Source organism: Carettochelys insculpta, chromosome 17 (genome assembly GCF_033958435.1).
Source record: "Carettochelys insculpta isolate YL-2023 chromosome 17, ASM3395843v1, whole genome shotgun sequence".
NCBI lineage: Eukaryota > Metazoa > Chordata > Testudines > Carettochelyidae > Carettochelys > Carettochelys insculpta.
The window spans coordinates 19,606,541-19,629,371 of record NC_134153.1 but is presented as its reverse complement, the minus strand read 5'-3'; the positions used below and the strand labels follow the sequence as shown (position 1 = coordinate 19,629,371).

Sequence of the window (22,831 nt, the reverse complement as noted above, 5' to 3'; positions counted from 1 at the left end):
TGGGTCACTCTATACTGAATAGTGTCCTACTGTACGTGCAAAAATAACAAGAAGTCCTGTGGCACCTTATAGGCTAATAGATATTTTGGAGCATAAGCTTTCACGGGCAAAGACCCATCTGACGGAGCATCTGACGAAGTGGGTCTTTGCCCACAAAAGCTTATGCTCCAAAATATCTGTTAGTCTATAAGGTGCCACAGGACTACTGTATGTGCTAACTTGTTATCCTAGCTAAGCCATGAACACAGGACCATATCTGGTCTGTGGCTTGCCTGACTCTGCCCCAGAAGGCTCAGGCCTTTTCCTTCTCCCCAGATATCAAGCCTGGTGTGGAGGGGTGGAGCCCCAAGCCTTGCAGGCTGGAGCCAGGCAAGCTGTGGCTAGCTTGGCTTCTGATGGGGGAGCAGCAGCTCTGTGCACTGGGGGGGATGGCAGCAGTGCCTGGAGGCTTTTCCCCTAGAACTGCAGCCAATAGGAGTAGTGGGCGGCAGTGCCTGGAAGTGGCAAGGGACACAGAGCCCCACTGCCCATAGCCCCAGCTCCCTCCAATTGATCGCTCCTACTCCAGTCTGTTCTTGCACCCTCCCTTCCTCTTGCCCAGACCCCACACCTCAAGTCTGCTTCCTGGCAGTCCCCTCGCACACTGAACCCCTCAGTTTTGGCCCCACCCCAGAGCCTAGGGGGTGCTCCTTAAATCTACTAGCCCCAGTTTTGTTGAAAATGAATATGTTTTAGGGGAAAAAAGTTTTGAAATTGTCATTATTGTTCCACCATTTTTAAAATGAAAGGGCTTTATTTTTTTTTCCAGTGCAAAAGGATTTTTCTTCAGAAACTGAAGTTAACTTATAGTAAAATTATATAAGAATAAAGATGGTCAAATTGAAATTAAGAGTTTAAAAATCTTTTAAAACTGCAACATTTTGATTGATGCAATCCAAAGACAAAGTGGATTTTGCTTTTGTGAAAATCTTTAAGATTTCAACTTTTTTTGTCTCAATTCAGGACAGTAAAAATTGTTGGAACCTTGAAAAGTCAGGAAAATCGATTCCTTACTCTCTCTACTAAAAATATTCTGGTTCATTGAAACCTCAGTTGAATATTACAATAGGTTCAATTACCCTATCATTGCAGCCAACCACTTCAAGTCATTAACTTCAGTCTAAAAGACTATACTTCATATACAAACACAAGGACTCCCACCTCTCTAACAACACTTCTTGAAAGAAGTTCTCGTTAAATCTGTCCAGTGCTGCTATTGAAACTGGGTTGACTGCTCGCAACAGCATTATTTACTCTCACTAGGCAGAAGGCAGGTGTAAGATCAACACGTACTGTGTAGGTGCATTTTATGGAATAGAAAAACAGAAAGGAGGTGATCAGTGCACACGCTAGATGATAGAAAGCACAACCAAAACAAAGAGGTGTTCCCTAAACTATGGGGAAAAGATTTACATTTCCCAAACAGTTTCCAAACCCACATCTCCAGACTAAATATTATGCCTAGCTCTGTCATGGAAGACTGGTGTATAATTACACCTTCTAACTTTTCAGTTAGCATCAATATAGCTAATCTGAAACGTGTAAAACCTTGAATAGTACTTTGCAGGCTATAGGCCAGATTTCTCAATCTCTGAGCTCAATTGGGAGAGCAAGGAGAAAATGCCAATTGCATGCCTTCATGTTGACATTTCCTACGGATTTCTTCCCCAAAGCCAAACATAGCTGTCTGCAGATTATCCCCTGATTTCCATGAGCAAACACAACAACTGCATATGCAAATTAAGACCACAATTTCATGCACATTTTATGCCCACAGTTTTGGTCTAAATGCCTTGAAAATTGCCCCTAAGCTGCCAAAGAGAATTTAAATCAAATGGTACATAGATGTCCCCAAAAGATATGTACTAACCAAAAACAGGAGTGCTGTCCAGCATCTCTTGGCTAATGACTTGCATCTGTTTCATTGTTTGCCCTCTGTTTCTAATTACTTTCTCTAATTCACCTTGAACTGCTGCCATGGCTGCAGGATGCTTTAGAAGAAACAGGAGAAGCCAAAAAACTGCAGGACCTGCGTTGCCCTAAAAAATATAATGGTCCACAAGGAGTCAGAGATATCAAAGCTGTAAGGAGAAGAATTTGAATAAACACACCTTCCATTACATCATAAAAGGAAAATGTTAGTCAACTGCAATTCCATTTTCATTACACGCAAACTCTTTTTGGTCAGTAAATGAAAACAAATATGCTGGCAACACTTGAAAATTAACATAAAACAATTCTTGATGTACCGATTTTAAAGGGTGATATGTATTGCTCAAGCTCTCGTACATTATTAAAGGTAGCATCCCAGAACAAATGGCTGCCTGAGAAATTTGAAAGATCTCACAACTCTGAAGTTAAAAGAAAGAGGATGGCGGAAGGAACTGGAGCAAGTATCCTACAGTCAGCTAGGACGTCTAGTGTCTGGCAGCAGAACCCTACCAGCCAGGCGGTCTAGTGTATGGCAGTAGCAGGAAGTTATGGTATAAAATGCAACCTACTGTAGGAACCTTGTACTCACTTTAATAAGATTCTCTGAAGGCAACAAGAGAGTTTTACAAAGACAGTAATAAGCCAGGATTTAATTATCTGTGTTTCAGCTACAGCATAGAAAAGTACTCTCATCCCCCTTTATATCCAGTGAGGAGAAATCTATCATAGGGATAATGTCCCACCTATTGTATTGTGGTGAGTGGGATGTAATATACACAGAGAGTGATTTCAGAGAGCCTGCAGAAAGCTCATACACAAATTAAGTCCCACATAACCCGATTTTAGTAGGGTTGATTCTACATCATCTGCAAACAGCACCTCTCACTAAGGTGTACAGTGTAGAAATCTATCAGATTCAATAGGAGATTAGCAAGAAAAAAATATCACAAATTGGTCAATGCTACTATTTTCTTATTTGCCCAATCCTTAGTATACTACTGTATATAAATGTTTTCACTAACCTAACACATAGTCCTTTCCAACTCTGCCAAAACTCACAATTGTATCATAATATATGGTGTTTTTCTTATAGCCTGAGCTCTTGTAGTCAAGTGATTACAAAAGAATCTCAGCCTTCATCTAAAACAGAAAATAAATTTCTAGTTCGCATGGCTGCACAAAAAGGAATGAAAATATAAAAGGAAATGAAATAAAAACAACCAGAATTTTTTCCCTAAAATGGTTATTTTTAAATTAACCTCACAATTTTGATTAATCCTATGTAGTTGTTGCCGTGCTTTTCCCAGAATATCAGAAAGACAAGGTAGGTAATGTAATATCTTTGATTGGACTAACTTTTGGGGGTGAGAGGGACATGCTTTTGAGCTTACACAGAGCTCTGAAGGAGAGCTCTGCATAAGCTTGAAACTTATCATGATGTTTCTAATATGGCCATAAAACCCCTGGCTGTTACCAGGACTCCCTCTAATATTTTCCATCCGTGTATAGAATAAATTTTGTTCTGTGCACCAAGGCAGGTGTTGACATGCACCACCTCAAGGAACACATGCTACTGGCTGTGCATGGCTGTGGTGCTCTACTAGTCAGCTGCATGGCACATGAATCCCTCTTGGGTGGCTGCCCAAGTGCTCAGGTTACAGGGTACATTGATTGCTACCGCTGTTACAGACTTGCAACAAGTCTTATACCAAGTATGACAGGTGGTCAGTACCAGTTAAGCATTCTGCAGGCCAAATGACTCAGAGAAAACCCTTTGACGACACAGTAGAGAAGTTTGTAAATGGCAGCTGACACCCTTCAATGCTAGTTAGGCTAGAACTTTGAAATACAAATGTACGTTGCTAGAAATTAAAGGTAGGGTTGAGGACAGCCTTCACTGGGTCTGGGGTCAGAAGGCTCCAGAAAGGGTGAGATGGATGACTATCCCCTCACCCCACTCCACCCCACCCCCCAACCAGCCTTTCAGTGCTGCCAGACATGCCACCTGGACAAACAGTAGTGATTTAAAGGGCCCAGGGTGCCAAACACTTTCACTGCCCTGGGCCCTTTTAAATCACCAGGGCCCAGGGCAGTTTTCCCTTTCCCCCTCAATGGCGGCCCTGGTTAGAGGCAGTACTTATTGTACGTGTTTGCTTCTAGAAGCTAACCATGTAAGCAGACATAGCTATTACTATAGCTATTGATGCAGAGATCAAAAGGGCATTGCTTACAAGTCTCTTTAAAGTTTGTGATAAACTGTTTAATGGCTATGTTAATTACCAGGATATTTGGGAAAAAGAAAGTTACATCAAAAGCCTATTGCTTGCCCAGAACGGTATGGTCAGGAGGCTGCCAGGAAATGGTATAAGACGACGTTTGGGTCCTGACTCAGTTATTTCAATTCTGTGTAAAGTTTCATGCAGGGGAAAACTAAGCCATAAGGACTGAGGTCCCTGAATACGATGTTGGACATTGGACTATATTCTAAAGTAAGTCTTTGCTAATACAAAGCTTATCATCTCTATTATAAATCTGGTCTAAGAACTGCACTCGTATCTGTATGTATATTGATCTTTTACCCAATACTCTCTCTCTTTTATTTTGTAATAAATTTTAGTTAGTTAAGAAGAATTGACTAGAAGTGTGTATTTGGGATAAGTTTTGAAATATTCTTTGACCTGGGAGGTAATGTGTTCAATCCTTTATTTGACATGGGTATCTGGGAGGGATTGTAAGTGTTTCCTTAAGAGAGCTGTGTTGTTGGCCTCTGGGTAATCAGTAAGGTAATGGTAGAGGCTGTTTTGTTCTGTCATGGTATAGTAAACTCTTTGATATCCGGCAGCCATGGGACCAGAAGTTGCTGGATAATCAAATACTCTTGAGAATATCTAGCAATGCATAACACTAAAGAAAAACAGGATTAGATATTAAGAAACAAACAAAAGTGTATGCAGAATATTGTTCTCAGTCTTTTTCCACAAGCATGAACATACAGTAGAAGGCTCTTACCCACTTCCAGCAGGACACAACCCCCACTGGGTAGCTCTGGTCAGCATCAGTAGCTCTCGGTAGCTGCTGGGTGGGAGAGCAGAGAACCTGCTGGCTGCACTCAGACAATATCTTGTGTCCCAGAAGAGGGAGATCGGATAGTTTAGAAGAGTGTTAATGGTGGTTGTTAAAAATGACTGCCTGATGGCTACTTGGCAGATCCTCTGTCTCGCTTTTTTTGAAGAAACAGCTACATTGCCCTGAGGGCAGGGGGCTGGATTTGATGAGCTCTCGAGGTCCCTTCCAGTCCTAGTGTTCTATGATTCTATGGTTGTAATTGGAATTAATTACCTCTTAATGGGGAGTCCTGCGTACCTCTGTGCTGCATTTGAGTGCAGCCTGCAGGCTCCTCTGCTCTCTCTGTGCTCCTGCCTAGTGTCCGCTAACCAGAGTTGCTGGGCTGTAAGTTATGCCAGTTATTGAAGCGTACCAGTTGCTCAAACAGCGTTAAACGAGAGTATACGGTACCTCTAAGCATTGTACTTATCACCACTTTGCAGAGTGGTTGCCCCATTCTCTGCAGTTCACCCTACCTGAGTGACCTCAGCTAGCTCTCCTGCTTCCCCCGTCACACTTGTCTTTCTTAAAATCTGCACATGCCTTGGGGCACAGAACAAAATTTATTCTGATGGAAAAAAGGAGCAGGAACACTGGTAGCAACAACGTTTTCATGGTTGTACCATAAATATCACAACACATTAATTCAAATAGAAGTTGATCCAATTCAACATACTACCTCCCCTTTCTTGGCTGTCTAGTTTGGATTCAGAACAACAAGAAGTCTTGTGGCACCTTATAGACTAACAGATATTTTGGAGCATAAGCTTTCGCGGTCAAAGACCCACTTCATCAGATGCATGAGTGCAGGGGTGGTTTCAGAGGGGTATTTAAAGAATGGGGTCCCATAGTTTGTATTCAGAAGCTTTTAACACTTGAGTATGGTGACGCTGTCTGTTGATCTCCTAAAGTGTAGCTTGTAGGATCCTCAGAGCAATTATCATTGATGTTTTGTTTTTATACAGCACCTAGCAGACTACAATCCTTGCCTGGGTTCTCAAGGTATTACCACAATACAAATAATAAATCTTAATTATAACCATAAAAGCAGGGCTGGGGACAGACTTCACCCCTGCATCTTGTTGGTCTTGTTTTTAAAACAATTGTGACGATCCTGTGAAAAGCAAAGCAGCCTTGCTGTCAAGCCCACTGAAAAATCTTTCCAGAAGCTTCCATGGGGTTTGCATCAGGCCTTAAATGAGTGTAATATCAACAGTGTCACAAACAACAACAAGGAACACTACAAAGCAAAGAAATCATAATTTCACAAAGCAAAGGCTACTCATGAGATAGTGTTGATTAAGGCCCTCATGGACATAACATTGCAGAAAACTGAATTAAGGAAAATTAGTATTAAAATGTTGTTTTGTAGCTATATCCTTCTAAGATACAGACATAAGCACTGATCCAAGAGAACTTTTCATTCACTCCAGTGGGTTATCAATCAGCCCCATAAATAATAAACTGAGATTATTATCAGGAATGCATACACCATGTCGTAATACTAATACCTAGCTCTTTTTACTTTTGACCAGTAGATCGGAAAGTACTTTAGCAGGGAGGTCAGTACCACTGCCTCCATTTCACAGATGGGGAAACTGAGGCATGGAAAAATGAAGTGACTTACTCAAGGTGTCTCAGCAGAACAGTGGCAGAGCTGGAAAAACAGCCTAGCTATGCTAAGTTCCAGTTCTGGTGTACTATCCACGAGTCACAATTGGTAGGCTGATCCACCACTATAACACACCAGTGTACTAACTCCAGTGACATCAGCATATTCAAAAGTGGTCTCTGAGTGTTGGTGTCCAACTTAAAGAAACCTTTGGGCAAGTGCCTGAATACAAATCAAGTCACATCAGATAAAACCACTTCTGAAAATTCAGATCTAAATCCCCATTAAAATTTGCTTGATAACTCCCCTGAGTGTCATGAAGGAACAAGAGCCCCTGAAGATGGATTTTTTTTCCAATTCCTGTGTAAAGCATTGCTTGCCTGAGTGTCTCCAGAAAAGTCTCTGGATCTGAGATAGGAAAATGCTCCCTCACACTACTAGGCCACTCTTAGGGGAAACTTTTTTTACAGAGCCTTAAAGTACTGTTGCTTAGAAAATAACCTTGCTTAGAAACTCAGTTGTGATCAAATGTGAATGGAAAATACATAGAGATAGACTGTCATCGGCCATCCGTGCCAGACAGTACGCATCACTGCTCCTGGGAAAGCAGCACCTTGGCCAAGGACACTAATGCACCTTAAAATAAGGCACACATCTCCCTCAAATATTGAGTCTGTTCTGGTCTGCCTATGGTCTGAAGAAGTGGGTCTGTCCCACGAAAGCTCATCACCTAATAAATTATTTTGCTAGTCTTTAAAATGCTACTTGACTGCTTTTTGTTTTGATAGTGTATAGACTAGCACGGCTCCCTCTCTGTTTCTATCTCCCTCGAGTGGGGATTTACGTTCTGTATCTGTCTAGAAGGTGCACGAGGAAATGTTCACATAGAATCATACAACACTCGAGCGGGAAGGAACTTTGAGAGGTCATCAAGTCCAGTCCCCTGCCCTCACAGTGGGACCAAGCACCATCTAGATCATCCCTGACAGGAGTCTGTCTAACCTGCTCTTAAATATCTTCGATGATGGAGATTCCACAACCTCCTTAAGCAATTCATTTCACAGCTTAACCCCTCTGGCAGTTAGGAAACTTTTCCTAATGTCCAATCCAATCCTCCCTTGCTGCAATATAAGCCCATTGCCTCTTGTCCTGCCGCCCTCAGAGGTTAAGGAAAATAATTTTTCTCCCTCCTCCTTATAACAACCTTTTAGATACTTGAAAGTTGTTATCATGTCCTCTCTCAATCTTCTCTTTTCCAAGCTAAAGAACCACAGCCCTTTCCCTTCGACCCAAGAACCCTCCCTTCCAGGAGTGTGGAGCCAAATCGCTCCACCTTGCCCAGGGGCCCAGCAAATCTGCTCACCCCCCTGAATGTAAGTGATAATATTCAAACACCTCAGGCCTCTTTCTGAAAAAAAAAAAATCCAGGCCAAAATTTCATGGTGATTACCATTCACTAACCTGGGCCTGGCTGTTGCAGCTCATACAGCCCTCTGTGAAAGGGCCTCAGAACAAGGAACAATCACACAGGCAGTGAATTGAAGATGGCAGGTTGATATAGTGCTGGACTGATGATCTCTCACGTCCCTGAAGGACTGTATAATGTGCAGTTGAAATCTGATGCTGAGTACATTAAGGACAGGGCCAAGTCCCTGCACTGCAGGAAGGGAACCTGCACCTTTGCATTTACATGCTTTTAGGAACTACAGTCTGGCTGTTTCTTTGATGGTTTACTGGTCTTCTTGATAAAGCCTGTAGTGAACAGGCTAGATCTAGTGCACCACTGCCCTCAACTGGAGGGAACGAGAATTGCTCCCCTAGGTGTCAGATCTACTCGATGTTCACACCTCCACATTAGCTACTGATAATGGGTGACATCCTCACTGACTGAACTGACCTTGTCAACTTTGGCCCTCCCCTTGACTGAGACTCCCTCCTTTTCATGAGCCCATATATTTAAACCCTCCTCTGGAAGCCCCCGACTCATGCGTCTGACAAAGTGGGTCTTTGCCCATGAAAGCTGATGCTCCAAAATATCTGTTAGTCTATAAGGTGCCACAGGACTTCTTGTTTTTACAGATCTGCTCTGCTAACAATCCCATGATTCTTCTTTCTCTCTCGTGGTATAAAACCAATGTTCCCGCTATTCTTTTCCACCCATGGGCAGATGTTTTCCATCCATGTGCAGAATAAATTTTATGTGCACAAAGGCACATGTGCATCTGCACCACCAGTAGAAAGACAAAACCTATCTGTGGGTGCTCTGCTAACCAGCTGGCTGGCATGTGAGTCTCTCCTGAGCAACTGCACAAGTGCCCAGCTTACAAGGAGCACGGGCACAGACTTGTGCCTTCAGGGGAGGAAGCTGAGTGACCTGTCCCACTGCTGTTTTGTAGTTCAACACAGCCATGAGGAAGTTCCCTGCTGGGCCCTGGCTTTGCCACAACATTACTGTAAAGCATGCAGGCATTTTATTTCCTTTAGCATCTTCTCCATGCACGTATAATTTCTTTGGCATTTTCCAGTGGCACCTCAATCTCTCTAATAGCACCAGTATTATTATTGTTAGCCCTAAGGCAATTCCTAGCTTTCTCTCCATCTTACCATCTCTCTGAAAGAGTTGCTACAGATGTACCTGTGTGGCCCAGAGCTGCATCAGCATGGCTCTGGATTGCATATCCTCATCCACTCCCAGTTCCTCGAGGTGCTGCTGGTAGCTCTCTAGCCAAAGGCTTTTGTTGGCTTTGGATTTCAGCCTTCTTATAGACAGCAGCTTCCAGAGATGCTCCTTGATGCCAGCAGCTTCCTTCTTTTCCGCTGCACACACAAAGGCAAAGGTTTTGTGACTAAAATAAATATCAAGCAACACTGCAGGTGACCAGCTGTAACGACTGCCAATCTGAAGCGTGACATGGAACCTAAAACTTCCACGAGGGTGCCATCTGCTGCCCGTACTCACTCCTTCTACAGATGCTGCTCAGAAATCACTCACAACTGAAATAGTTCAATTTCCTGGTTGTTTCCTGAGCAAAGGTCCTTTCCTGTGTACTCTCAGCAGTCCCTGGCAGTGGGACTCTAATCATGAGTGCTGGACTTTGGAAGGAGAGGTGAAAAGCAAATCTGTTAAAAGGCTGGAAACGAGGAACAGTTAGACCTCTCCACAGTGAAGTGCTCGGCAGCCAGCAGCTCCCTGCTCCTCCCATGCCTGGACTTCCCCGGGAGCTGAGTTGTGGTAGAAAATGTTGTTGATTAGTTGAACCCCTCTTAGCCCCGTGTGTAGACAGTCATGTTTCAAAACACATTAGCTACTTAGAAGTGTGGGATTGAGCATGAAGAACTAAGACATTTCTAGACAAGCCCTTATACCCCACTACCCTGTGCTGATAGGCCAGTGAGGTTTCCAGTCTCTTCGCCAGCACAAAGCCCAGGTAACTGGGCTCCACGTGAGCTGGGGAAGTTTAACTCAAGCCCTGTTTCTGGGACACAGCTGCACGACAGCCCCGCCTGGCCATTCTTCCTGCCACACCATGAAGTTTGGTGTGAATCTGGAGGCTCTTTCGCTGTCCTGTCTCCCTTCACTCCCCTCCTCCACATTCTGCACCAGACTATGCAGGGCCAGTGCAGACTTCTCCAAGGCTTGGTCTATACTAGGCAGGTACGTCGATCACAGATACACAATTTTAGCTATGGCAACTGGGTAGCTAGAATCGACTTATCTGCAATCAATTTACCCGGCCATCCTCACTGAGGAAGGTCAACGGGAAAGCTTCTCCCATTGACCTCCCTTACTCCTGGTGATAGTGAGGAGTACAGGGGTCAACTGCTGACCCCGATAGGTCAATTTTGTGCATCCCTTCCCACACACACAAAATCGAACCCTGTAAGATCAGCCCTGAGTGGGTTGATCTTCTGGGTAATGTAGACATGGCCTAAGCAGTGCACAAATGAAACACAATGGCCAATTCATTGGATCCCATTCTTGCAATGCAGGGAACATCTCAAATAACCTCAAGCGTCTCAGTAACTCCTGGGGAGAGGGGCAGGACCCTGAGCTACTGAGGATCTTAACCATTCAGGACTTCATTGGTTAAAGACAGCACTTTTAAATTGCACCTGGAAATGGACTGGAAGTGTCTGCAGATCAGGGAGTACAGGCACAGGACAAATGGTCAGCTGCATTTGGAACTGGCTAACATGTCCAAGGTGCACGCCAGGGCATATTATATGATCTCATTTGCATGTGCAATTGCATGAACTGCAGCTACTAGTTTGGTGTATAACTGCAAGCCCCACATGCTGAAAATGTGGCCCTATGCCCATGAAGCTGGTTGTTTCTGGCCCACAGGCACTCACCTCCAGTTAGCAGGGAGCGGGCGGCTCTCATCAGCAGCTGGTCCAGTTTATAAAATTCATTGTAGACCTCAGCAGAATGGGCCTGATCTTTTTCTTGGCTGGAAGGATCATTGTAGTTTTCCTCTTCATTGCCATACAAGGTCAGGTATCCAGCTCTGTTTGCGATAAAGTGGGAAAACCACCAAGGCTGACAGCTACTGTGGGTTCTGGGGCAAAGTGTGGGGGGGCAGCTCTGCTCCCCAGAAGGAGCGGGGCCAAAGATGGAAGGGGCGGGGCCAAGGGCAGGCACCTTTTGCACCGCCAGGACTGTGGCACCAGGCTTCCCACAGCTGCACGGAGCAGCACCACAAAGGGGCCTAGAGCTGTTGTCACCACTGCTGCCAGAGTAGCAGGAGTGGTGGCAGCCTGAGCTCCATGCCCCCTTGAAAGGCTGGGCCCCAGGGAAACTGCCCCCTTTGCCTTCTCCTGTCAGTGGGCCTGGGGAAAATCCATGAGTATTTTAAATGCAATGGGTGAAACCTTGACTTTACGGGAGTAAGGGCAAAACTCCCAGTGAGCTGAACACAGGCCATGATGTCACCTGACCTATTAGTATTTTAACCTTAATACAACACACACGTTCTGTGCAATGTGTAGAGAAACCTTTTCAGGTGATACGTGCAACAACAGTTACTTCTTTAAACAGAGCAGAGTGGCATAAATTGAGTTTTGACGTTTTACTGTTTTGCTTTCCATAGAAAGATTTGCCTTTAGTAAGTCCAACATTAAATAAGATCTGTTGTATCCGATTAGTAAAAATATGCAAACAGGCACAGAGTCTAAGCTTGCTCATACTAACCTCCCTTCCTGATGTTTATATACTACATGCAAAAAAAAAAAAACATTTCTGAAGTTAAGCACTCAAAAGTTAGGAAACATCAGAATTAAGGTTGCCCCTACAGGCTTCATTTCCACTCACCCCTTGTGCATATGCATTTCTCTACTGCATTTAATTATATGATTAGTTATTTTCCCCCAGGCTCCCTGCTTCACTCAAAGCACACACAGTGGGTGGTCCTCACTTAAATGAGCAGTTATTTAACATTTTGTTTCTTCTTCATTGGCCAGTATGTGATCCACAGCTTTATGTTCTGCATGCTATTCAACCCCTGCTCTGAAGACAGAATGATTAATTTCCTCATGAGCTTTTCTATGAAGCTCACCACTGCAGTGTCTGAGTCCTTCACAAATGTTAATTCATTTATTTTCATTTTTTTATTCCCATTTTACTGACTGGGATCTGAGGCACAAAGATTATGCCAACAGTTTCTACTAATTTTGGGTTCCCAGGCTGTGAGACCAGGGACAGGTCTATGCTACAAGGCCTTAAAGTCAATTGCAGATACACAATTTCAGGTATGGCAATTGTGAAGCTGGAATCGACATATCTACAATTGACTTACCTGGCTGTCCTCACTGAGGGAGATCAATGGGAGAAACCCATTGACCTCTCTTGTTCCTCATGAGATTGAGGAATACAGGGGTTGACTCCAGATAGTTTGATTTTGTGCATCTCCCTGAGGTGAGTGAAATCAAACCCCAGAAGATCGACCCTGACCAGGTTGATCTTCCAAGTAGTGAAGATACACCCTCAGACCTCATTTGTCTGAAGACTTAGCATCACACAGATCTTTGCATGTTCAGAGCACAAATCCCAATTACTTTAGTCGCAATTAGGTATGCTCAGCACACCTGCAAATAAAACCCCATGTAACAAAGTGAGTCCTCTGAAAAAGACAAACACATCTTTAGTGGCCATCTATGAAAATCTGAGTTGAAGTGACTTGTCCAGGATCACACAGCAACTCCTTGGCAAAGGCAGACACAGAATCCAGTTCTCTAGGACAGCATTCAATTGTCTCACCCATGAGACTGTCCTTTCTCTTTCTGACCCCACATCTCACTAATTACACACCTTCCAACTTCTCCAGCAAGGGAGGAAGGGTCTTACACACAAGAGCCTGCTGGTTAAAGATACTTAAATCATCTTTACAGCAGGTCCAACCTATGCACTGAATGAGCCAAGAATCCTATGGAAAAAATACTGTGCGACCATGTAAATAAAGGAAGTATGATAATGCATATGCACAAGAGGATGGAGTTAATATTGCATAGGAAACCTTCATTCTGGTGTTTCCTAACTCTGGAGTGTTTGACTTCGAAACCTTATGATATTATCTTAATATAGCTATTAGCATGTCATCTCCTAGGTTTTTAAAAAAAGCAAACAGAACCTCTATCACTTGGCACTGTCTATGTGTCTATTCTATAGGATATAATTGTTTTTCAATAAATGAACATTTCCCTTCACAATGTGCAATCCGAACATTGTGGTGCTGCCACTGAAATGTTTAATTCAACACCAGTGCCTTAGATATTTTGACAGTGTAGGATGTACAGTGAGACATACGTCCATACTGCAGGTCAGTGACCTAGACCGTGGGCTGGATTCTCCATATCCCATGGCACAGAGTTCATTTAATTTGAGGTTTGCACAATGACACTAACTCCTGAGGTAAGGTGAAAGCCAGAATAAGGCTGGCAAAAGCATATCCTGATTTTGCATTTCGATAGAACTTTCTATGCAAACCCCACCATCTGCTTTCTACATGGCAATGAACATCACTTCCGTAAGGCAAGTAGGTTTTTTACCCACAATCTACAGATGGACAAAGTGAAAGACAAAAAACAATTACAGGTTGAAACTCTCTTGTCCATCACTCTCTCGTCCAGCAACACCCATGTCTTGGCCAGAGAGCACCTGGAACAGAGTGTCCCAGATAGCCAGAGCTGGGCTGGCTGGCAGGATGGTCCTGCTGATGGCAGGGAGCCCCGCTGACAGCCCTGCTGTGGGGGAGCCCCACCACCCCAGTGGCAGCGAAGAGCCCTTGGGGCTTCTATCATCTCCTTGACCTTCAGTGTTCAACATCAGTGTTCTCTCTAATCTTTTCCATCCATAAGCAGATTTTTTCCATCCACGTGCAGAATGATTTTATGTGCACCGAGGCATGTGCACCACCACTAGAAACAAAAATCTAGCTGTTGGCACTCTGCTAATCATCAGGGTGGCATTTGAATCTCTCCTGAGTGCCCGCACAAGCTTACATCCATTCTTTTTTAAAAATGAGCCACAACTAAAAAAATAAAAGTAGAACTGACTTTGAAATCATTCCACTCCCAGGCCAAAGGATGATACTTTATAGGACACCACTCACCTGAGCATCATACTATAAGAGAGATGAAACAAGCCTTCTTGTATCCACATCTGGCTTAATTTGCTTGGGTCAGAAAGCAGAACAGTTTGAAGGTTGAAGAACATTGCCTTTGTGAGGGATGGAAGGTTCTTGTTTTGCAGAGCCCTGTAGAAGCAGAAGTTACTCTATGGGACACCTTCATTTGTAATAAGCCTAACTGCTCTATAATCAGTGTTTAGTTAGGGGCAAGTCTAATTTATTTATATCATAAGCATGCCTGGGTATCTGAACCTAGTCACTGTCCACATCCTAGGCAGCTGTGTTCTGTGCAGAGGGGAAAGTGCTGGACAGAATCCTCTATGCCGCACTAGAGCACCACAAAGTAGCTATTTCCATAGGACAGGGATTCCCAACCTATGGGTGGGGACCCAAACATGGGTCATGATTAGATTTGTTAGGGGTCGCCAGGAGCTCAGAGTGGCATGTGGCTCTTAAAATAGCCCTTTGCAGCTCCTTAAAGCTGCCACATCCACCAGCTCTATCAATAGAGAAACAATTAGGCTTTACAAAGACAGCTTCTCCGCCTTTGATATTCGTAGCCATCCCAGGCAAGCCCCTTAATAGACTCTTGCAGTGAGTAATTAATTCTCATCCCCCTCTCCTCTCTTTCCTCCTTTTGTCCCCCTTCTGTCCTATGTAGCTGATTTGTCAGTTTTAATTTTTGTTTGTATCTCTGCCAGCCCCTGACTGTGACTCCCCCAGCTCCCCCAGGCCCTGAGTGTGACCCCCATCCATTGAGTGTGATTCTCCCAGCCCCTGTGTGTGACTCCCTGCCACAGCTCTTCCAGCCTCCGAGTGTGGGGTTTAAGCTGGGGAAGCAGCGGGGGGAGCAGTTTGGGGATGAGGATCTTTCCCCCACCACAATTCAGATCACCTAGAATAATAAAATAATAATTAACTATAATAAATGTAGTGTTATTTTATTAATGTATTTCCCCTTTTCCTACATATAAACATGAGGGGGTACAATTTTATATTCTTGAGTCAGGTGCAAATTTAGCTAGTTATGGCACTGCACAGCTCTTCCCCTGCCCTGCATTTTTGAATTGCCTTGGGTCACCAAGTCTTCCTGAATTGTCAAATGGGCCCCCCTGTGGAATAGATTGGGAACCGCTGCCACAGGAGAAGTAGCATCCACGCCCTGCTCTGGATTCTGTTCTTGCCTGTTATGGAGAGTGAGCCCACAGGCTGAGTTCTAACGCACACTGGAGGCTCCCCAGCTTTTGGGAGTGAGGCTGAAGGCTGGCCTTGGACATTTGCTTTGGACCCATGTTCTGGGATACAAGCCACTGAGAAGGAATAAATGATGAGCATGAGATGCCATCTAGGTAGATTTGTTTTTTGTTTTGTACTCTTCTGTGGCTGTGAATCTGTGATAGATGTAGCAAAAGAAAGGCGCCTTTCTTATGCATCTAGCGGGTGTTTGTCTGTAGTGGTCAGATGAGAGCAGTAGTACATTATTTTTCCATGGAGGCTACTGTATTTCTTATGCTGTACTTCCAGTGAGTTAGAACTTGGGCATTGCATGATATTAGGGCATTGAGCGTGGTTCTTAAATGAGCAGCCGTTCTGTGACTTCATTACCCACACAGGCCCCGCTGCTCTCTTGGTGCTATTAAAATGATTTTCAAGGGACTGATTACGGGTCATTCTCCTTAGTGTATTGTCAGCCTGGGACTTGCCACAGAGGACTTTCTGGGTAGGGACTTGCATGGCACTTCTTTCAGGTGAAGAAGCTGATCTATGCTGGCTGATTCAGAACTATACACCACTTCAGACCCATTAACCAGAGAAGCACTAACAAATGAACCTATCCACCTTCCAGTTCAGGGCTGACCATCAGAGCACTAACCTAATGAAACATAACATTCCCATTCCCATAAGAGCACAAGAAAGTGCATACAATAGATTATCAGCACCCTTAGCCACTGTGCAAATGCTAGATTGAGGAATAAGTGATCTGAAACCAGCCTCGTTTTCTCCAAACCCTGTTTCCTTGTGAACTGCACCAGCACAATAAGGAAAGCCATTCCCCTGTAACAAGAGAGAGTCCAGTCATTTTTAAACCAGGGTGACATCTGCCTGAGGATCCCACATCTCAACAACTCACATCAACACTTCCCAAACCTTCCAGCCTCAAGTGACAAAGAGTTGGAAGTGGGAGATGCCCCTCAAAGCTATTTTCAGACATTCATGTCACTGTGTGCTGTAGCTATTGGCAAAGCAAAGACATTCCCAGAAGTTCAAACCACAGACTCTCCCATTTGTCTGCCATTGGAGTATAAACATGATCTTTCATTGCTTTCAGTCACGCTGATGATGCTCATTCAGCCAGACATTCTCCTGGGGCTTTGTTTACCAAAGTAAACTATGTGGTTGGCATATTTATTTCCAGCCAGGTTGCTTCCCCCTGTTTTCTTAAAAGGCTTTAAACATGTCTCGCTGCTATCACACAAGCAAGACCCGATTAAATGTCTTGAATATCTTCAAATATTAGATGGAAAAACAGATCCTGGGGAGACGAAAACAATGCTAGTCCCAGGGCTCTGTTGCTTTTTACTGTCTTCGGCTGAGTAACTGTAATTGCTTCTGGATGATTTTACCAGCAATCAGGGCGGGGACAATATCTGCTGGTGTACAAGTGTGGTAAAGCCGAGACAGCGTAAGACAGGCATTGCTAATTCACAAGGTTGAAATCCTACCCTGGTGAGCACAAGAGACCTGAAATCTTTCTTGCCGTTGGCTCTACACCTGGATTCAGCAACCTTTCTGAGGTGCAGTGCCGAAATTTGACCTTCTGACCTCTATGTACAGTCTAGAGCCAGTGCTACTTTTTGAAGTCACTAATAATCCTACTGACAACAGCTTCATTAAAAAATAAAGGTGCAGAGCTTTAGTGTGTAGGTGGTGGTTGGTCGCTTGAGCTGTCTGTCTGTTAATCCACAGGTGATGGGACAGTGAGCATGCTCCTGGCTGCACAAGGAAGGAAGAGCTCCCACCTCGCACGCTGAAGAAAATCAGCTTGCATACCACTCTTGGCACCTGTGCTGGGGGCTGCTAACTCTGCTCTACCCTGTGAATCTGAGGTCCAGGGCAGGACACAATGGGAAGGATTGAGACACTGCATTGTGGACTCCACTTAGCTGCTATTCCAAACAGCATCCAAGTGCAGTCCACCTGCTGTTGGCTAGAGTTTCTGGCTGACTGACACATTCTGACTTGTCCCCACTGGCACAAGCCCCATTAGACCGAGACCTCTCTTTAGACCCTGAGTGATTGCTTGTGCAAGAGACATGGTGGAACACCCTGTGTCCTCTCCTTCCACACACCTGTGTCCCATGCCAGCCAGAATCAGAATCAGAACTGAAGGTGAACATGACATCTGCTGCCTGAAGCAAAGACTGATACACAAGCATGGTTTGTTCCCAGATGTAACCTGGATGACTTAACTAAGTTATCTATATTCCCTCGTGAATTATATTCATTCTCCCACCTTCTAACCAGTCTCATTATAACTTTTGTTGCTCTTCTTTGAGTTTCCCTTCCATTAACCCACATGATTCATATGCTGATGCTAACCAATACACATTTGTTAGGCATAGCAGACACCATGTTAATAGGTATAATGTATATGGTTATATAGTGGTTGGGAAGCTATATTAACAGAATTTACTGTTCTTTTCCCCCTGTTCCATTCACCCCACAACACTCTGAAAAGCTGACATTAGCTCAGGCATTAGAAAATAGAAAACTTGTCTCAGCAAGGATGCAGGGACACTTTGTACCACGTACAGTTAGGGAGCATTTCCTGGGCACTTGAATGGCGCGGGGAAGCACTCCTCTCTCCTCAGCACTGGGGATATTGTATTCAAAATGAGATACAGGAAGGATAGCCAGGTACCAAGAACAAAACTGGCTCAAACTAGTGGGTCAAACTACAATGACATGTAAAGATCTTTTAGCTTGGAAACAACCACAATATAAACACAATCGGTTCTGATGTTGTATGTGTGAAGCTCACCTTCTTTACAAGGTGAACATGCTGAGAGAGCTTGTTTCCCAGAAGGCTTGTCTCCACTACAGCTGGGATCCATGCTGCAGTGATTGAGCCAATCAGGGTCAATTTAGCAGGTCTAATGAAAGAGCTGCTAAGTCAACCACCAATTGCTTGGATGTCAACTCTGGTACTTCTCTGGAAAAGGATGTGTATAGGGAGCCAACAGGAGACTTTCTCCCATCAAGCCTGCACAGTAGGGACCCGATGGAAAGTAGATCTAAGCTACATTCACTTGAGTTACACTACAAATGTAATTCAAATTAGGTAGCTTAGATCAACTTGAACCAACAGTGTAGACCTGCCCTATGTCTCCTTTGCATATAGTACTATTAGGTCTTTAGACAGTGACTTTGACTACATTCAATTATTTGGTCTCTTGAACATTATTAAAAATGGCCATAAATATAAATATAGTTAAACAATTGGCTCTACCTTTTAGCCAATCCTGCCCTGAGCATATTACACCAAGTATGACCTCTTCAGAGCCATGCACAGAGGTATTATCACCTCTTTCCTCTGCATGTGCAACCCCAAGCCACCTTGGCCTTTTTTTTTCCTGCCAAATCATGTTATATTTTAAACCCACTAATGCTATTATCAGCTATTTCTTTTTCAAGTTAAGAAAGATGGTCAGGATCAGAGTTCCCTCTAATTCTTTCCATCCATGGGCAGAAAAAATTTTGTTAGGTGCCCCATCAGCAAAAACACACGCTGCCAGCTGTGGGTGCTACGAGCCCTCTGCTAAGCAGCTGGGAGGCATCTGAATCTCTCCTGGGTGGCCACCCATGTGCTCAGCTTACAGGGAACATGGTTCAGGATCTATCCATGTTCCCAGTGCAGCCATCTCTAGTATTTAGAAGCCAGGTATCTAGGACAGTTAGCCCATTTTCATTTCATTTTTACTGAGTGCCTCACTGGGAATATCTAGATAGACCTCACATCTTACCCCTTCTATGCTGCTTGGACTTACACTGTAGTTAATATTCCCAGCCTGGACACCAGGCACATCACCTCCATGGTGGAACTGCAGGGCTCTCTCGCTGGGAAGTAATAATTCCCCCAAGCAATCTGGAGACATTGGCACAAATTTTCCTTAGCATAGTACTCACGATCTCAGCATGACCTTTTCTTCCTTGGGATCATAGTCAGGCAGTTTGACATCAAACATTCGATCCATTAAAATGTGCGCATATTTGCTGAAATCTAGTTTACAGCTTGATTCCCAGAGCACGGAATCATACGAGTGAGGGTCCAGTAAGACAGTGATAAATTTCCCAGCAACCTGGATCTAAAGAAGAAAAACAATTCGCAGTACAAAGTCCATGAGTCTATTAGCTCAGTGAATACCAGAGCATATTAAAAATGTGAAATATTACAAAACAATGGGACAAATGCTAAGTCAAAATATGCAGTAATAAGCCCAGTAACTCAGGCACAGTCCTTTTACGTTGTTATTCACAGCTGGGCACATATCTTCAGCTGGTACCCCGAGAGCTGACAGCCTCAATGGAGATACACTGATTTACAGCAGCCAAGGTACAGTATTCTGCAAGTGTTGCCACAATACTCTTTTAACTGTATAGGTGATGATCTGAAACCCCTTCTGCAGTCAGTAGAGAGCAGTGTTCAGCCAACAGCTGCCAGGAAAACACAGCAATTCATTGATCAAGACGGTAACACCTGGTGGCTGTTAGTTGCACCTCTGGGTTAAGGATTCTTAGGACCTGAAATGTTATGAGTCTGAACACCCAGCAGGCCTCCAAATTAAGGGACCCGACCTGCACTCCTTGCTCAGGCAAAACTCCCACTGACTTGAATGGTGCTAATGTCATTTCACCATATGTCCCAAAGTTGTCCAATATTATGAGGGCATCCGCCTGCCCCTGAAGCATGAAGATTTGGTCCCTCCAGGAGGCTGAATGGACTGCAGACACAAATAGTCTGAGTCATGCATGAAAAAGAAATGAGTTACCCTTAAAAACAAAGTTGTTCTGGGGCACGGACACAAAAGGATGTTAAACACATTCTACAATCAAAGCCACTCCTGCAGGCGTCATATAAAAGCAGCTGCAGGCTGGTGTACGGCAGCTGGGGTGGGGAAAAGGCAGAGCGATCCAGGAGAGGTGGGGGAAAGGTTGCGGAGATCTCTGTGTGCCTGTGACATACAATCAAAGTGGTTTCCGCAAAGCTTTGGGCACTACTTATGGCTGAACAGCTGAGCAGTACCCCACACAGGAGCTAACCCCCAGCAGCACAGACACATCACAGCTGGCACCTACTGTGAAAATATCCCCGTGTTTGCGCTTCATTTTCGACAGGAAGCCAGCAGCATCTTTTCCAAACTCCATCGCGTGTCCCAGCCAAGGAACAAAGCCCCTGTCCAGTGGCGGTTCATTTGGTAGCCTGGAGAAAAGATCAGTAAAAGCTCTTAATGCCAGTGGCGGGATTGTCCTGCCATTGCTTCAGAACCTTTGGCACTTAAGCTCCTGCTTTCAAGTAGGCTATGGGTGTATCAGTGTGAAATGACATTACCGTCTACACCTGGCTTTGGTGCATAGCTCAGACAGGCTTTATAACAGACCCAGAGAACTTTTCTTTTGGCTGTGGTGGGAGGGGAGGGTGCTGACCCTCGGAAAAATCAATTGGGGGCCACGTACAAGTGAGAAACAAACAAAACTCTCTGATCTGGCCCCTAAAAAGGGGTGGGGGGCACCAATCAAGATTCACTGACCTAGCCTGGTCTGGTCTAGGAAGGGATCAGGACAGACACTATTGCTGCGTATCTTCATTAAAGAGTAAGAAATGGGCATATCGACAACGCTAAAGGAGGAAACAGGAAGTCATCAATGAGAATCAGCAGGATGGGACAATAGGGAAAAGATGATAAGGACAACTTCAGAAAATATGAAGAAACTTCTAAAGATCACAAGCCTGTCCAACAGGATGCAAAATCCACAGATCCCAATGCTGCTATAAGAAGGGGGCTTCTGTGCCACAGACTTTGGGTTCATCTGCCACTTTCACTGGGATCTCAGCCCAGGCTCCAGAAACCTGGGACTGATCCATCCTCATATTTCTGATTCACGAACCATCCTTCTATTTCATTAGTTTGATTCCGTAACTGAATGCAAGCAACAGCCTGGTAACTGGAAAGACTCTTCTCTGTGTGTGTGTGTGTGTGTGTGTGTGTGTGTGTGTGTGTGTGTGTGTGTGTGTGTGTGTGTGTGTGTGTGTGTGTGTGTGAGAGAGAGAGAGAGAGAGAGAGAGAGAGAGAGAGAGAGAGAGAGAGAGAGAGAGAGAATGAATGTTAACTGCTTTTCTACTGCATTCTCAATAAATGCTGCATATTGCCTTTCCCCTACAAAAAGATTCCTTGTGCTTCATATAGGCATAGTATTATTGCACCTTGACATGAGGTGTCCTGGCTCTGAGCAATCACATTCTGATTTCATTATCACTGGTGTAAAAGTAAAGCTGATGAAATTATTCCTGAGTCTCGCCACCAGCATAACCAAGATCACAGTGACAGTGAAACAACTGCCAGGGAACATTTTCAAAAGGCCAGGTTTTAATTATGAGTAAGGGGATGTAGAGAAGAGCCCTGCTGGAGGCTGGTTAGTGAATCAGAAATATGAGGATGGATCAGTCCCAGGTTTCTGGAGCCTGGGCTGAGATCCCAGTGAAAGTAGCAGATGAACCCAAAGTCTGTGGCACAGAAGCCCCCTTCTTACAGCAAACAAACCTGAGACTGGGGTCCTTAGCAATTCAGAACACACTCTGGGAGCTTTCTGCACGACAGGGTTTGGCACAAATCTCTTTAAACTTTCCTGCTCTGCTTCCCACTGATGACTGTTGTGTTCATCCTAATCAGCCCATTGCCAGCCAGTGAGGCCCCAGCTCAACAACTAGCCATGGGTGAATCTTACAGAGCTCAAGGGTTTGACAACATGAATTAACTCACGGTTCTGTAGGATTAGTCTGAGTTCACAATTTTTTCCCCTGACATTTAAACCTATGGATCATACTCTTCCTCCCCCTACTCTCCAGAGAATAATTCAGAAGTGTGTTTAAAACATTCCTGGGTTTTTCTTCTATCTAGTGGGACGCCAGGCAACCTCTTAAGGACAAAATCATTCCCGAGAAGTGATGCTGGCCCAGGCCGAGGCCCTATACATGCTATATGGCCTTCAAGTGCTCAGTCACGATTTTCCTTCCTCCCCTTCTCCTTTGCTCACAGTTTATTCGCTTTTCTCTTCATCCCTGTTTTCCACTGTTCTTTCTGTCTCCTTTTTACTCTTCTCCCACTTACTCTAAACAGGACCCATCGGTTTCCGGGGGAATACCACAGTAGGGCGACGGGCTGAACGTACCAAGCAGAAGAGGTGGCACACACTGACACACACACACTCATGCACACAAACACACTCACACCCATGCTGG

The 22,831-nt window shown here is 44.4% G+C and overlaps 1 protein-coding gene across 3 annotated transcripts in view; it reads right to left on the bottom strand.

Moving 5' to 3' along the window:
* Positions 1-22,831, bottom strand: part of PTGIS (prostaglandin I2 synthase) — a 51,338-nt gene that overhangs the window by 12,846 nt on the left and 15,661 nt on the right. For all 3 annotated transcript variants that reach the window (XM_075011751.1, XM_075011750.1, XM_075011749.1), the window contains exons 2-7: positions 20,671-20,794; positions 19,501-19,679; positions 14,296-14,439; positions 11,042-11,196; positions 9,324-9,505; positions 1,910-2,078 (exon numbers count right to left, since the gene is read on the bottom strand). In XM_075011751.1, coding sequence (XP_074867852.1) covers positions 1,910-2,078; positions 9,324-9,505; positions 11,042-11,196; positions 14,296-14,439; positions 19,501-19,679; positions 20,671-20,739 — 898 coding nt within the window. In that variant the 5' untranslated portion in view covers positions 20,740-20,794. The remainder of the gene's footprint in view (positions 1-1,909; positions 2,079-9,323; positions 9,506-11,041; positions 11,197-14,295; positions 14,440-19,500; positions 19,680-20,670; positions 20,795-22,831) is intronic.